Source organism: Hypanus sabinus, chromosome 5 (assembly GCF_030144855.1).
Source record: "Hypanus sabinus isolate sHypSab1 chromosome 5, sHypSab1.hap1, whole genome shotgun sequence".
Classification (NCBI taxonomy): domain Eukaryota; kingdom Metazoa; phylum Chordata; class Chondrichthyes; order Myliobatiformes; family Dasyatidae; genus Hypanus; species Hypanus sabinus.
Window position 1 is genome coordinate 93,926,292 of NC_082710.1, and position 17,074 is coordinate 93,943,365.

General features: G+C 40.7%; 2 protein-coding genes across 4 annotated transcripts in view; one reads left to right on the top strand and one right to left on the bottom strand.

Annotated features, from left to right (window-relative positions):
- Positions 1-2,871: 2,871 nt before the first annotated feature.
- Positions 2,872-17,074, top strand: part of spopla (speckle type BTB/POZ protein like a) — a 74,166-nt gene continuing 59,963 nt past the window's right edge. The window contains exons 1-2 of one of the 3 annotated variants that reach the window (XM_059970243.1): positions 2,872-2,915; positions 13,933-14,056. The gene's annotated coding sequence lies outside the window, so the exon portion shown is untranslated. The remainder of the gene's footprint in view (positions 2,916-13,932; positions 14,057-17,074) is intronic. The other 2 variants (XM_059970241.1, XM_059970242.1) reach the window with 2 other exon arrangements.
- LOC132393726 (general transcription factor II-I repeat domain-containing protein 2-like) lies at positions 7,852-9,159 on the bottom strand. The gene is made up of 2 exons (XM_059969130.1): positions 8,273-9,159; positions 7,852-8,187 (listed from the first exon to the last, which is right to left on the bottom strand). Exon 1 carries the CDS (start codon positions 8,877-8,879, stop codon positions 8,277-8,279), a length of 603 nt encoding a protein of 200 aa, XP_059825113.1. The 5' UTR covers positions 8,880-9,159; the 3' UTR covers positions 7,852-8,187; positions 8,273-8,276.

Sequence of the window (17,074 nt, forward strand, 5' to 3'; positions counted from 1 at the left end):
CCCTTCCTGTTCCTGACTTCCACCCATACTGACTCAAAAGAGGATCCTGCTACATTACCCACCCTTTCTGCAGCTATAATAGTATCCCTGACCAGTAATGCCACCTCTCCTCCCCTTTCTCCCCTCTCTATCCCTTTTAAAACACTGAAATCCAGGAATATTGAGAATCCATTCCTGCCCTGGTGCCAGCCAAGTCTCCGTAATGGCCACTACATCATAATTCCATGTATGTATCCAAGCTCTCAGTTCATCACCTTTGTTCCTGATGCTTCTTGCATTGAAGTACACACACACTTTACACACACTTTAGCCCTTCTAGCTTACTACCTTTATTCTGCTGCTCTTCCCTCAAAGCCTCTCTATATGTTAGATCTGGCATTATTCCATGCAGTTCTTTCACTACTGTATTGCTCCGGGTCCCGTCCCCCTTGCAAATTAGTTTGCTAGCAAACCTACCAGCAAGGATATTGCTCCCCCTCAAGTTCAGGTGCAACCCATCCAGTCTGTACAGGTCCCACCTTCCCCAGAAGAGATCCCAATGGTCCAAAAATCTAAAATCCTGCCCCTTGCACCAACTCCTCAGCCACACATTGAAATGCCATCTCCTCCAGTTCTTACCATCACTATCACGTAGTACTGGCAGCAATCTTGAGAACGCCACCCTAAAGGTCCTGTTCTTCAGCCTTCTGCCTAGTTCCCAAAACTCACGCTTCAGGACCTCATCCCTCTTCCTGCCTATGTCGTTGGTCCCAACATGTATCACAACTTCTGGTTGCTGTCCCTCTCATACCAGGATGTCATGCACCCGGTCTGAGACATCCCGGACCCTGGCATCCAGGAGGCAACAAACCATGCAGGTTTCCTTCTCACATCCACAAAATCTCCTGTTTGCCTCACCAACAGCATCCAGGACGGTAAACTTATTATTCAGGGGAATGGCTACAGGAGTGCTCTGGACTACCTGTCTACTCTCCTTCGCTTTCCCCCCTCGGACTGTCACCCAATGACCTGCTTTCAGCAGCCTAGGTGTGACTACCTCCCTGTAGCTCTCATCTATGACTGCCTCATTCTCCCTTATGAGTCGAAGGTCATCCAGTCACTGCTCCAGATTCCTCACACGGTCTTCCAGATCACCCAGCCGTATGCACTTCTGGCAGATCTGACTCTGCTGGAGAGGGGAGTTCACAGGAGAGGCACATCTCACAGGAGAGGCACATCACAGTCTCAGGAGGCATTGTAAAGATTAACTGGGAACAAGCTCATCCTCCGCCTCTTCTCGTCAAAGCCTCAAATCTCCACTCCTTCACTGGCCGCTTTCCACAGGCCACTCTGCTTGAGGTGACCCTCTATTTATTTGTTTGAGCTTTTCAAACTGCTTGGTCACCTGACCTTGATTGCCCAATCAGCTGCTTTCTGCTGAGTCTGAGCTATTCAAATTTTGATTGTCTAATCAACAGCTTTCTGCTGAGTGATTCAAATCTTGATTGACTTGATTGCACAGTCCAACTGCCAAAACTGCCAGAATCTCTCAAAGCCATATGAAATAGATTATTTCTACCTTATATAGGCTTTTATGTGTTATTTGGTAGCTTCATAGCTTAAAGGTTACTGGAAAGAGTGCTTCAGCCGCGAGTGCTAGCGCCATGTGTTTTTGCCGTGAGTGCTGCCAGGAGTGTTTGTGTGAGATTTTTACTGCGTTGGGACAGTGCTGCAATAATTGCAGAAAAGTATTCCTACATTATATAGGCTGTGTATTTATGAGATCATTCCTGCTTTTACTATATGTTACTGTTATTTTAGGTTTTATGTGTTATTTGGCATGATTTGATAGGTTAGTTTTTGGGTCTGTGAACGCTCACAAATTTTTTCCATATAAATGGTAATTGCTTCTTCTCTTTACGACATTCTGGCTTACGAACCGTTTCATAGGAACACTGTACTTTCGAATAGTGGGGGAAACCTGTATTCCAACTGGTTAGCTATTTTCAGTAACTACACGGTTCAGCAACATTAAACTAACTTCAAAATAATTCTAGTTTGAAAATAAAACACAAATCTGTGTTTTATTGTGGTTCTGGAGGGAAGTGAATTGCTTTTCAGCTTGCTCAGTACAGGAATTCCAAGATTTTCAAGTTTTCGTGATTGACTATTTTAGGCACACATTTTAAAATCTGCACATCTGTTGATTAACCACCAACTAATTACAAGGATGATGCATTTGCCCAGCCTTTTGGATTTACAAAATTACACTTATTTTCCAGGGGAGCATTTTTTTGTAAATCAAGTGGTTCTGAGGTATAACATGCTCTTTATATTATGGAGCTTTTTGATAAACCTTTAAAAAAAAAGTTGAAGTATTCTTGGAAAGTGTCAGTATTTAATTTAAATTTAACTGAGAGCCTTAATATTGTATTTTTATAACCAAATCTACACATCAGTTCCATTTATACAGTGCTTGCAGTAGAATATTGAAGATTATATTCTTGATCTTAACTGTAATTACATAGGAAACTTCAAAATAGGCTTTGTCATTAACAATATCCAATGTGGAAAATGCCAGAATAGAAAACAGTTCAGTTCATAACAAAAGGCTTTGACAAGTTTTGAATCAAAGTACCATTTTTAGTCTTTCTTGTTTGTTACATTATTAATGTACTGCTGTTAGGGGGAAAATGATGACATCTCTTGTCACCTGTGGATGAACTTGCCCAACCATACAACAAGTATAAACCTGTAAGTGACTTGCCCAGGCAGAATGAAAAGCAACTTCAGTTGTTGAACAAGAGATTTGTTTACTGTAGGGAGTTGATCTTGTTTTTGTTGTCTATGGAAACCAGACTAGAAAATGTTATTTTGCTGCTGTCTTCTAACAAAATGGTTCTGCTTGTACCTTCTGCTGAAGAACTCCAATGCAAGTGAGTGCGTACATTTTTAATTAATTATCTGTAACATGAAACAAAACCAAATTTTACTGGATTATTATTAAAGTAAGACACCATTCCTGAGATGGTTGTGTAAACGTTCTGATTGTTGTGTTTTTAAAAGATGCGTAATGTAGTCTTAAGGGCACATAGACAGTGTATTAGGTGGCAGCAACACACAAAATGCTGGTGGAACTTAGCAGGCCAGGCAGCATCTATGGAATAGAGTATAGTCGATGTTTCGGGTTGAGAGTCTTTGTGAGGACTGGATAAAATAAGAGGTGAATCAGAGTTGGGTGGGAGGAGAAGAGGAAGAAATGCAAGGTGTTAGAGGGTGGGGGGAGGAGTAAAGCAAAGAAGTTGATTGGTGAAAGAGATACAGGGCTCGAGAAGGGGGTGTCATAGGAGAGGACAGAAGGCCATGGAAGAAAGAAAAGGGGGAAGAGCACCAGAGGGAGGTGATGAGGCAGGTAAGGAGATGAGGTGAATGATAGAAAAGGAAATGGGGAATGGTGAATGGGGGGGGGGGGTGCGTTACCAGAAGTTCCAGAAATTGATGTTCATGCCATCAGTTTGGAGGTTACCCAAATGAAATATAAGGTGTTGCTCCTCCAACCCGAGTGTGGCTTCATTACAACAGTAGAGGAGGTCATGAACTGGCATGTTGGAATGGGATGTGGAGTTAAAGTGGCTGGCCACTTAGAGATCCTGCTTTTTCTGGAGGATGAAGCCCTGTCTACATTGGGTCTCACTGATACACAGGAGGCCACACCAGGAGCACCCCAACAGACTCGCAGGTGAAGTGCCACCTTGCCCGGAGGGTCTGTTTGGGGCCCTGAATGGTAGTGAGTGAGGAGGTTTAGGGGCAAGTTTGGAACTTGTTCTGCCTGCAAGGATAAATGCCAGAAGGGAAATCAGTGGGGGGAGATGAATGGGCATGGGAGTTTTTCCTGATTCTGCTGAGTTCTTCCAGAATTTTGTGTGTGTAACTCCACATCCCATTCCAACATGCCAGTTCATGGATTTCCAGTATCTGCTGATTTTCCCTTGCTTGATATCAAATGGAAGATTTCTTTCCTCACATCAAACTTGATTGAAAAGCAGAGAAAAATAACATATCATCTTATTTCATAATGCTAATTATTTCTTTACAACTGCTACCATATTATTTATATATTTTTATTTCTGCTTACACTTCAATACTTTGCTTGCACCTGAGCTTTCTTCAAAACCTCTTAAAATTTGACTTTCATTTTCCTCGATTTTACTCTTTTCTAATTCTAAATAATTTTGGCCTGAATAATTTTAAGAATTAGAAAATAATAAAATCAGGGGAAATGACAGAAGTAAAGGATATTAAATGGCAAAATTGAAGGTGGTAATGGTGAGGGAAGAAAAGTCTGGAGGAGTAGATGTATATTGAGGCTGCAGAATTAGTAGATGAGAAAACTGCTGGAATGAAAGTGTTTGAAATTCGGAGTACCTGAAATTTGTTAATTATTGAATCACTGAAATCATTGCATTGGATAGCAACAAGCATAATGCTATCTAAAGGACACAGATATTATGGTCTTTAAAACACTGAGTTTAACAGATTTCAAGTACTCTGCATCTCTAGCATTTTCGTTTCACATATGGATGAAGAACAGAATTGACATCTAATAATTTATCCATCTCAAAAGATTTCTGTTATACTTCATTGCAACATTCACCTGCTATTGAGTTTTTTTTTTGTATTTGCTGTATTTGTAAGTCCACTGATCATTCATTGTGAAGTATTTCTTTGCATCTGTAATTTATCTTTTTCAATGTTGCATTACCTTACCCATTCACTTCCTATCCCTTAACAATCTTGTTCCCTTCTAAGTTAATTTTGCGACATATTCATCTCTTATGACTCAGCAGTTAGATTTGGATCAGGCTCTGAATGTGTTCTGTCTGCAGCATTTTTCATTATTTGAATATGTCATGTGACCAGTCATTTGTTCAAGTCTCTCAACTAAATATTGTCTAAATCAGAATCAGGTTTAATATCAATGCAATACATAATGCAGAAGAAAAACGGAATTACATTAAATATATATTAATAATAGTTAAATAATTACTGCAAAAAATAGAAATAAAAATGTAGTAAGGAAGTGTTCTTCGGTTCAATGTCCATTCTGAAATCGGATGACGAAGCTGTTCCTGAATTGTTGAGTGTGTGCCTCTGGGTTCTGGTTCTGGAGCTTCTTGATCAGAAGTGTAGGAATATTGGTGTTTTAATGCTGAGCTATAGTCAGTAAGTAGCAGCCTGACAAAGGTATTTGTATTGCCCAGGTGATCCAAAACCATGTGGAGAGCCAATGAGATTGTGTTTATCATAGATTTATTGTGGCAATAAAGGAAATTGCAGTGGATCCAGGTCCTTGCTGAGGCAGGAGTTGACCCTCGCCATAACCAACCTCTCAAAGCATTTTATCACTGTAGATGTGAGTGCTACTAGATGATAGTCATTAAGGTAGCTCACCCTGCTCGTCTTGGGAACTGGTACAATTGTTGCCCTTTTGAAGCAGGTGGGGGACTTCCATCTGGCAGTGAGATTAAAAACGTCTTTGAACACTCCTGCCAGTTGGTTGGCACAAGTTTTCAGAGCCTTTCCAGGTACTCCAGTGGAACCTGTCGCCTTGCAAGGGTAGAAACTCTTGAAAAAACAACCTGACATCGGCCTCCAAGAAAGATAGAAACATAGAAAATAGGTGCAGGAGTAGGCCCTTCGAAGTGCAGCCCTTCGAGCCTGCACCGCCATTCAGTATGATCATGGCTGATCATCCAACTCAGAACCCTGTACCCGCTTTCTCTCCATACCCCCGATCCCTTTAGCCACAAGGGCCATATCTAATTTCCTCTTAAATAGAGCCAGTGAACCGGCCTCAACTGTTTCCTGTGACAGAGAATTCCACAGATTCACCACTCTCTGTGAGAAGTTGTTTTTCCTCATCTTGGTCCTAAAAGGCTTCCCCTTTATGCTTAAACTGTGACCCCTCGTTCTGGACTTCCCCAACATCAGAAGCAATCTTCCTGCATCTAGCCTGTCCAATCTCTTTAGAATTTTATACGTTTCAATAAGATCCCCCCCTCAATCTTTTAAATTCCAGTGAGTATAAGCCTAGTCGATCCAGTCTTTCTTCATATAAAAGTCCTGCCATCCCAGGAATCAATCTGGTGAAGCTTCTGTGTACTCCCTCTATAGCAAGACTATCTTTCCTCAGATTAGGGGACCAAAACGGCACACAATATTCTAGGTGTGGCCTCACCAAGGCCTTGTACAACTGCAGTAGAACCTCTCTGCTCCTGTACTCAAATCCTTTTCCTATGAATGCTAACATACCATTTGTCTTTTTCACCGCCTGCTGTACCTGCATGCCCACCTTCAATGACTGGTGTACAATGACACCCAGGTCTCATTGCATCTCCCCTTTTCCTAATCGACCACCATTCAGATAATAATCTGTTTTCCTGTTCTTGCAACCAAAGTGGATAACCTCACATTTATCCACACTAAATTGCATCTGCCATGAATTTGCCCACTCGCCTAACCTATCCAAGTCACCCTGCATCCTCTTAGCATCCTCCTCGCAGCTAACACCGCTGCCCAGCTTCGTGTCATCTGCAAACTTGGAGATGCTGCATTTAATTCCCTCGTCTAAATCATTAATATATATTGTAAACAACTGGGGTCCCAGCACTGAGCCTTGCGGTATCCCACTAGTCACTGCTTGCCATTCTGAAAAGGTCCCGTTTACTCCCACTCTTTGCCTCCTGTCTGCCAACCAAGTCTCTATCCACATCAATACCATACCCCCAATACCGTGTGCTTTCAGTTTGCACACTAATCTCCTGTGTGGGACCTTGTCAAAAGCTTTTTGAAAATCTAAATACACCACATCCACAGGCTCTCCCCTATCCACTCTACTAGTTACATCTTCAAAAAATTCTATAAGATTCGTCAGACATGATTTTCTTTTCACAAATCCATGCTGACTTTGTCCGATGATTTCACCTCTTTCCAAATGTACTGTTATCCCATCTTTGATAACCCACTCTAGCATTTTCCCCACTAGCCGACTGGCCGGTCTATAATTCCCTGGTTTCTCTCTCCCTTTTTTAAAAAGTGGGGTTTCATTAACCACCCTCCAATCCTCAGGAACTAAACCAGAGCCTAGGGAGTTTTGAAAAATTATCACTAATGCATCCACTATTGCTTGGGCTACTTCCTTAAGCACTTTGGCCCTGGGGATTTGTCACCAGATGCGGCAGGGATTCTCACCGCTATAGTTCTGTTCTCCCTTTCAAAGCGAGCTTAAAAAGTATTAAGCTTATCTGGGAGTAAAGCATCACTGCCATTCATGATGTGTGCTGTATGCTGTACAATTAATAAAAACCTGTGGTAGTGATATCCTTGTAGTATCCATGGAAGTGAATTACTGAGTAAAGTTGAGCAAGAGTCATGACTTAATATTCATTTGAATTAACAGAAGACTTCCTTTTGAAAAATTCTGCTATTTTTGTCAGTGGCAAATGTTGGCAAACACGAAGGTGAATCGTTAAGAATTGTACTAAAGTCAGAAGCTGGACATAAAATTAGAGACCAGGAAACCTAAATAAAGGAAAATGTGATGGAATATTTTTGGAGAAGGGTGGCTAAATATGCTATTTGTAATTCCCTAATAGTTTTGCATCATGCATCCTCCTGAATGACTTGTGGGCAAGATCCCATTAATCCATTTTGACTCATTAGGGCGATTTCAAAAATATTGTATAACTGTAACCTGTTAAAAAGATCTAAAATGTTTTGGAAATAAAGTGTACCATCCAATATACTGAAAACTCTGTAAGTCTAGACCAGGGGTCAGCAACCTTTACCACTGAAAGAGCCACTTGGACCCGTTTCCCACAGAAAAGAAAACACTGGGAGCCGCAAAACCCGTTTGACATTTAAAATGAAATAACACTGCATACAACGTTTTTTTTGCCTTTATGCTATGTATAAACAAACTATAATGTGTTGCATTTATGAAATTGATGAACTCCTGCAGAGAAAACGAAATTACATTTCTGCATGCAACAAAAACATTTTGAACTCCGAAAAAAAGACGTTGGGTTGAAAGTTACTTTTAAGTAAAATATTCAATGTCTATTTGAGTCCTTCTTGTATTTATGAAAAACGCCGAACTTAAATTTTCCGCCAGCAGCAAACCAAAAATAACGTCAGCCAGCTGTCATCCTGAAAAATGAAAGGACTATTTCACTGAACAATGAAAAAATATGAATATAAGTAAAATAATAGGCAATTAAAATATTTATCATACTTGGTTAATGGGATTTCTGCTCCTGGACCTCAGCGCACAGCGTCTGCACATCAGGGCTGTATGATGTCACCTTCATCCTTACACAGGATCGCAAGCTGTCATCTGTGAGGTTTTCAATATCACTCCATTTGTGTTTCTGAGCAAGAACGGCCTTCTGACGGGCAACATCTTCAAGGTCTGCTGTCAAGCGTCTAAACTTGGACACCCATATGTCTTTGTCGGCTATGTCGGCCAGTTCCATCTCAAGATCAGGTTGACTCACACCTGCCAATGCAGTCGTATTCAGTAGGGAAGGATCGATGCTTAAGGGAGTGACCGGGAAGGATAATGTGTTTTTTTCCTCTCTGAACTCACAGAAGCGTTTTCCAAACGATGTTTGCATTGCGATGATTGCAGAATGTAAATACTCCGAAATTATCATGTCGTGACCTTGTTTGAACTCTCTCAAATTGGGGAAGTGAGACAAAGTGCCTTTCTGTAAATCTCTGGCAAGCACTGTCAACTTGCGCTCGAATGCCAAAACATCCTCCAACATGTGCAGGGCTGTACGTCCTTTCCCCTGAAGAGCTGTGTTCAGCGTGTTCAGGTGCGCTGTCATGTCTACCATGAAGTGTAGCTTTTCCAGCCACTCTGGCTGTTCCAGCTCAGGAAAGGTGAGCCCTTTGCTGCCCAGGAAAGTTTTCACTTCTTCCAGACACGCGACAAAGCGTTTCAGCACCTTCCGTCTGGACAGCCAGCGATAAAAACACGTTGTAGCGGTGTCAGTAAACTGCAGTCAAAGATAGCTTTATTCGAACTAAACAGCCTTGCTTTTCAGCTTCCCTCAACCCAGCCCCCATGGACGCAGATGCTGCAAAAGACGCGTACTCACAAACCCCCGTAGGCTATCTCCCTTAGCCGGAATGCTGGCTAATTGGGAGCCGTTTTATGATGTGGCAGGAAATGTGTCGCTACACTTAGGTTGTACAAGATCACCATAATTACATTTCAAAAGCTAACAAACTAACATAAAATACATCTTAATTAAATACTGACCAATTATTTCCCAAAGCCACAGGGAGCCGCAGCACAGAGGTGAAAGAGCCACAAATGGCTCGGGAGCCGCAGGTTGCCGACCCCCGGTCTAGACTATCATACTCCTGAGTATCACATTGGAGTTTCACTGTAATGGGTGCCCTAGGATATGTCAGTGTTACTAACCCTATGATGACAAGACACTAGAATGTGGTCTGTTCCCACAGTCTCTTTCTGGCTGGAACAAGATTCAATGTGCCCATCATTCACTTTTAGATCATTCCTTGCACTGAAGGGACAACATATTTTGCCTGGGCTAAAAACAGCCTAACAGTCCATAGTCTGTGGTCTAAAGACTGTCCAAATGGAACAGTCCATAGTGCAGAGTTCTTGGAATGAACATCCTGTGGAACCAATGCCTTCAAAGTGGCAAATATGTTGAAATATATTATTCTGTGCAAAGCATTTGTTATTGACTTATGGATGGAGTAGTGTTCTATTTTATGGTTCATTAAATATGGTTAGAATTGATGGTTTTGTGGTAAACGCATCAATGAACAGCTCCCATTATATAAAGTGATAATAATAGTGGGTATTGCCCAAGCAGAACAATGTGTCCACCGCCTAAATATGCGTAGTGCAAGATCTTGGAGACAAGAACAAGGCTGATTGAAGTTCAGGGATAAGTGTTTTACAGACAGACAGACATACTTTATTGATCCCGAGGGAAATTGGGTTTCGTTACAGCCACACCAAACAAGAATAGTGAAGAAATATAGCAATATAAAACCATAAATAATTAAATTAAAATAAGTTAATCATGTCAGGTGGAAATAAGTCCAGGACCAGCCTATTGGCTCAGGGTGTCTGACACTCTGAGGGAGGAGTTGTAAAGTTTGATGGCCACAGGTAGGAATGACTTCCTATGACGCTCAGTGTTAAGTAGTCAATAGTGGGGATGTAAAAGGAATTTAAGCATTTGGATTCTTGGCTCACTAGTGACTATATGAAGCGCTTATCTCTGATGAATCTCAGTTAGTCTTGTATACCTGATCGTTTGCTGTGATTCATAGGAATGAAAGTGGGCCATTCACTTGTGGAGTTACAACTGATATTTGACTTTAAAGCATTGATTAAAACCACACTTAGATTATTGTGAGCCATTTTTGGCCCTTGATCTTTGAAAGGACGTGCTAGCATTGAAGAGGGTCCAGAGGAGATTCAGGTGAATGAACCCAGGAATGAAAGGGTTAACATATGAAGAGCGTTTAATAGCTTGCGCCTGTTCTTTCTGGAATTTAGAAGAATGGGGGTGGGGGAGAGGGGATCCAATTGAAACATCTTCTTCTTCAGCTGTCCATCGATTTTGATGTTGACTGTGCTGAGAGTTTAGTGTCTGCAGGCACGTTTATGGGCCACAAGACCAGCATTGGATCAGCACCGTCTCCCACATCGGTTGCTTTTATGATTTAACTGGTCCAGCACTGAATGTCTGTGTTCATGACCTGCTTCATATTTCTTCTGCCTTTTCTCCTCGATAGCTGGGATTGACTTCTTGACAATGCAGAGCCAACTTCTTCTGTCCAAAGCATCTTTCCCCCAGGTGTTGACATTCATGTCAGTGTTCTTGATATGGCGCTTGAGCACATCTTTGTAGCGCAGCTTATGACCACCATGCTTCCTCTTTCCTTCATGTAGCTGGCCATAGAAAACAGCTTTGTGTAAACGATCATCACTCATTCTTGTGACATAACCAGTCCAATACAGCTGAGAAGCTGTGATGAGCGAATCTGCACTGACAATCTCAGCATATTTTAACACCTCCACATCTGGTACCCTCTTGCCACTTGATGTGTAATATTTGGCATAAATTCTTGAGTTGTGTCTTGGTCAATTTCTGATGTGCTTCCAATACAATGTATTCGTTGCAGTTGAATAAAGCAGAGATGGTAAAACAGCTGTATTATACACTTTGGCCTTGGTTGCCATTTTATTGTTGTGGTGAGACCACAGTCGCTTCTGCAAAGCACCGAAGACTTTTGTAGCTGATTGAATTCTCCTCTCAACTTACAGATCTGATGAGTTGGTGTTGGTCACAGCGCTTCCTAAGTATGAGAAAGAGTCAGAACATTTCAGCGCTACCCCATTGACTGATATGACTGGTGGGTGGGTCTCACTGGGACTACATGGAGGAGGCTGGTACAAAAGTTTGGTTTTGGAGACATTCTTAGGCCAAAAAGAGTGGCAGCAACTAAGAAGCGGTCTACAATTTCTTGAATCACATTTACATCAGTAGCAACCAGGGCTGAGGTGTCTGTATACAGAAGCTCTCTGACACAATCTCTCTTGATTTGGTTGAGGCTTTGAGTTTTGACAGGTTGAACAGTTTTCCATCTGAGCGAGTCCTGATGTACACACTTTTGTCTAAGTTATGGTCCATTGTTTCCAAAATTGCAGCAAGGTATAATGTGAACAATGTTGGAACAAGAACGCATGCATCCCTGTTTTACCCGTGGTTGATGGTGAAGACTTCACTGACATCTCCTCCGATAGATATTTTGCCAGACATGTTCTCTTGAAACCTATTGAATAGTGAAAGGAAATAGTGATAGAGTGAACATAGAGAGGTTGTTTCCTGTAGTGGGGCAGTCTAGGACCAGAGGGCACAGCATCAGAATTGAGAAATGTCCATTTAGAACAGAGATGAGGAATTTCTTTGGCCAGAGGGTGGTGAATCTGTGGACTTCAATGCCACAGGTGGCTATGGAAGCCAAGTTGTTGGATATATTTAAAATGGAGATTATTAGTTCTTGATTAGTAAGGGGGAGAAGGCAGTAGAATAGGGTTCAGAGGGCGAATAAATAAAATGATGGAGTGGTGGAGCAGATTTTATGGGCCAAATGGCATAATTCTGCTCTTATGTCTTATGGAGAGTGAAAGAAGATCAAATTGTGCTTGATCCCAACTATCAGCAGATTTTCTAGATAGATAGATACTTTATTCATCCCCAAGGGGAAATTCAACATTTTTCCAGTGTCCCATACATTTATTGTAGCAAAACTAATTACATACAGTATTTCTGATTCATTTTATAGTTTAATTCCATCTTTGCAAGAGATCAGTCTGATATCTTGAATGGTCAAAGTAGTGTCTTGTGATTCTTCTGAAAATCTGGCTGTATAATGTTAGCTCTAATTTCTGATCCCTCTTGTTCAGGATTCTTGCAGTTGGAGGAAAATGTTTCTTTATTTCCCCAATTAAATTTGGGGTTAAATCTTAACTGTCTTTTGATCTCTTAAGCTGAAAGTATAAATCAAGTTTATGCAATTTGTTATCTCATTAAATGTGTAAGTCTTGGGATCATTCTGGTGAATCTGCACAATACGTTCAGGCCAATGTATCTTTCATGAGCTTCAGTGTTTGAAACCAAATGCAAGCTAATACTTTGTGATTAGCTAAAACATCTCTTCACTTTCCTATCCCAATCCTGTTGAGATAAGTAATTCAAAGTGTGTGTGTGTGTGTTTGTATATATAGAATATTTTTAACAATATGCACTAGCTTATTGGTGATTTTCAGCTAGAATACAGAAAAGTAGAGAGAATAGGTATTTAACCCTCAGTAATTGTAGAGGCTCCATTGTTGCACCTTTATAAAGTGCCGTGGTGTAACACTGGGGACATTTTCATATTGGCTCTAGCGAGTGAAGGAAGAAAGAATTGGAAGAGAGGGTCTGGAAGTATAGTTTATTTTGTTTAACATATTACTGTAGGCCTTTTGGGCAAAAAAGTCTGTTACAATTAATTTACAAACTCCGAAACATTCATTCTGCTCCAGATTCATTGGAATTTAGATGCAATTTATGATTACTATGTTTGGTATGTTGTGCAATCTACTAAGGTGAAGTTGGAGACATGTTGCAAATATTTCGCTGGTTTTCGTCTCATTTATTTTAAGTAATTGTTTTCACTCACTGATCATGTTTATAAATTATTTATTAGCCCTTTTATTGCTTTCTCTATTAAATGATAATGGCTGGCAGTTTTGTTCTCCAGAGACTCCTCTGAAACTTGAACTCTTAGCTTTTTGAATTACTAACACTTATCTCTTAACATTATAGAGGGCTCTTCGTCACAGTTATTGTAATGTGTGCCAGCTTTGTTAGAAAAATTTCTATTTGATCAAAGCATTTGAGGTAAACAGATCACAATGGAATTTAATGAGTGCAATAAATTACTTTGAATTAAGTAAGCAGGGTTTCAGGCACTTCTTATTAATACTGTTTACTTGCTGCATTTTGATATATGTTCATTTGTAATACTGGCATTAGGTAGTGATAGGTACATCCATGCAAATTCTGTTCGGCCAATGATTTTGTGATATTTCAACTTCTTTTTGAGTTTACCAAACAACTTCTATTGTAGCATCCAGTTTTGCATGAGTCTTTACACATGGGAAATAGTTTTACACATTCTCCACATAATCACTTTTCATTAAATGAACTTCAATTGCTTGATAAAATGGGCCTCATTGAGAACAGCATGTTTACATTTTTGGTAGTTCACAGCAACGAGCCATGCAATGATTTTTTAATATAAAAGTTAAAAGCTACTTTTTTTAAAAAAAGAAAATCTTTTCTTTTGTAGGCGTCAGTTTTCTGGCAATGACTCCATTCTAGCCAATATACAATATTCCTGAGTGAAGGTTGCATTCCCCAGATAATTGGGATTTGCAGATTGAAAAGGGCAACCACAGAGTTATTGCCATTAGGTGAGTATGCTGTATCTAAATTTTGGCTTTCAAGTTTAAGATGTGTATATGACAATGTCAGCGTTACCAGAGATTTTTTTAAAAGTCTTCCAACCTTTCGTATAGTCTTTCGATCTTCCTTCTATCTCATGAAGACATTGACATCATACTAATTGATTAATAGTTACAGGGTATGATTTCTCTATTCTTACTAATATCATTGTCATTTGTGTTTGTATTTTATTAAGTGTTCAGACTTTCATTGTGAAAGTGTAGTTAGGATTGGTTAAGCCTCAGCCATTGTCTCTATACTCTAGCAAGTGCCAATGACTGCAGTCAACAGAATTTTATTTTGGATGTACGTCAAATACGGCGTGAAAATAGCTTCATGCATAGGTTCTGATATGGAATTATTGTCCCGATAAAGATGTCCCCCTCTATGGATGCTGCCTGACTTTCCTCCAGCATTTTGTGTGTTGTTTAGAATTGCTTAACATTATCTTTGAAGGCTGTTCCTTTACAATAGCTGGCACAGAAAATCAGCATGTTGTTACTCTTAATATGAATAGAACACATTTAAAACAAAAGTACGTTTATTATCAAAGTATTTGTGCGATATACAACCCTGAGATTCATCTTCCCACAGCCTCAAAACAATGAAACCGTATGGAATCCATTCAAAGAAAACATGAAACACCCAACATGCAAAAAAAGAATAAATTGCGTAAGCGGCAAAAAAGAGCTAAAAAGACACAATATAAATCATCAAATCACAGAGTCATTAAAACAGTCTAGGAATGTTCAGTTTGGTTCAATTTAGCACTGTTGCATGTTGACTGCATAGCCGGTGGACCACAATCAAAATTTCACAAAGTAGGAATTTAAAAAAACACAGATCTACAAATTAAACCTTGTTCAAAACTCTGGCACCATCCACCAGCAGCACTGAGGAACTGGGAGAGAGTGGTCAAAAGTAGGCGCCTTCCTATCACAGCAAGGAACGAGAGATAGAGAGAGAGCAGTCAAACGCAGGCAGATGGCATTGGACAACCGCTTGCCTTCCACTCACGCCTTCGTTGATTTCAATCTTGAACGCCACTGAGATTGGCAAGAAATGGGCTTGTGCCCCACTTCCAGGCCACACACTCCACTCCAAATCTCACCTAACTCCCTCGGAGATGGCAAAATACCAGAACGCTCAATTGGCACGAAAACAGACCATCAAAATGTAAATTGGAAGTTCCATTTGCACACAGCGTAGTAGCTGAATCATATTTGAAAGAAGGTGTTTTAAAAAAAAAAGTTTTGCGAACTGTCTGAAGGATATCGTCATTGCTCATGTTGTTTGCTGGCGCCATTTCAGAGATTTAATATTATTCAATGCATTAAAACATTGTTTTGAGACAGTTATGAGCAAGGATAAGATTGGCTCTTGCAGAAAGGTAAATGCAAGCAATCCTGCAGATGCTGGAAATCTAGAACAACACACACAAAGTGCTGCTGGAAGTTAGCAGATCAAGTAGTATCTATGGAAATAAGATCATATGACATAGCAGAATTAAGCCATTCGGCCCGTCAACTCAGCTCCGCCATTCAATCATGGCTGGTCCTCCCTCTTTAGCCCCATTCCCTGACTTTCTCCCCGTAACCTTTGATGCCAATCTCTGCCTTAAATACACAGAACAATGTAGCCTCCACAGCTGCCTGGGGTAACAAATACCACAAATTCACCATCCTCTGCCTATAGCAATTTTTCCACATCTCTGTTTTAAATGGATGCCCCTCTTCTGCCTAAAGAAATTTCTCCACATCTCTCTGAAGTGGACACCCCTCTATCCTGAGGCTGTGGCCTTTTGTCCTGGAGTCCCCCACTGTGGGAAACATCCTTTCCACATCTGCTTTTTCTAGGCCTTTCAACATTTGAAAGGTTTCAGTGAGATTCCCCCCTCATGCTTCTAAATTCCAGCGACTGCAGGTCCAGAGCCATTAAATGTTCTTCATGTGATGGCCCTTTTATTCTTGGAATCATCCTTGTGAACCTCCTCTGAACCTCTCCAATGCCAGCACATCTTTTCTCAGATAAGGAGCCCAGAACTGTTCACAAATCTCAAGGTGAGGCCTCACCAGTATCTTAAAGCCTCAGCATCACATCCCTGCCTTGTATTCTAGACCTCTTCAAATAAATGCTAACATTGCATATGCCTTTCTCACCATTGGGTCAGTCTGCAAGTTAACCTTTAGGGTGTGTTGCACAATGTCTCCCAAGTCCCTTTGCATCTCAGATTTTTGGATTTTCTCCCTATTTAGAAAATAGTCTGCACATTTATTTCTACTACCAAAGTGCATGTTCCAATATATGCATGTTCCATGTACCATACATGTTCCAATATTGTATTTAATTTGCCACTTGCCCTTTTTCCTAATCTGTCTGCCTTTCTGCAACCTGCCTGTTTCCTCAACACCACCAATCTTCATATCATCTGCAAACTTGAAAACAAAGCCATCTGTTCCATCATCTAAGTTGTTAATACACAGCATAAAAAGAAGCAATCCCAACAACGACCCCTATGGAACATCACCTATCACTGGCAGCCAATCAGAAAAGGATCTTTTATTCCCACTCACTGCCTCCTATGAGCAGCCTATGGTCTAACCATGCTACTAACTTTCCTGTAATACCATGGAGTCTTAACTTGGTAAGCAGACTCATGTGTGGCACCTTGTCAAAGGCCTTCTGAAAATCCAAATATACAACATCCACTGCATCCCCATTATCTGTCTATCCTACTTGTAATCTCCTCAAAGAATTCCGCCAAGTTCGTCAGTCAAGATTTTCCCTTAAGGAAGCCATGCTGACTCTGTCCTATCTTATCCTCTTTCACCAAGCACTCCATAACTTCATCCTTAACAACTGACTCCAACATCTTCCCAACCACTGAGGTTAGGCTAATTGTTCTGTAATTTCCTTTCTGCCACCTCCCTTCTTTCTTAAAGAGTGGAGTGACATTTGCAATTTTCCATTCCTCCGGAGCCATGCCA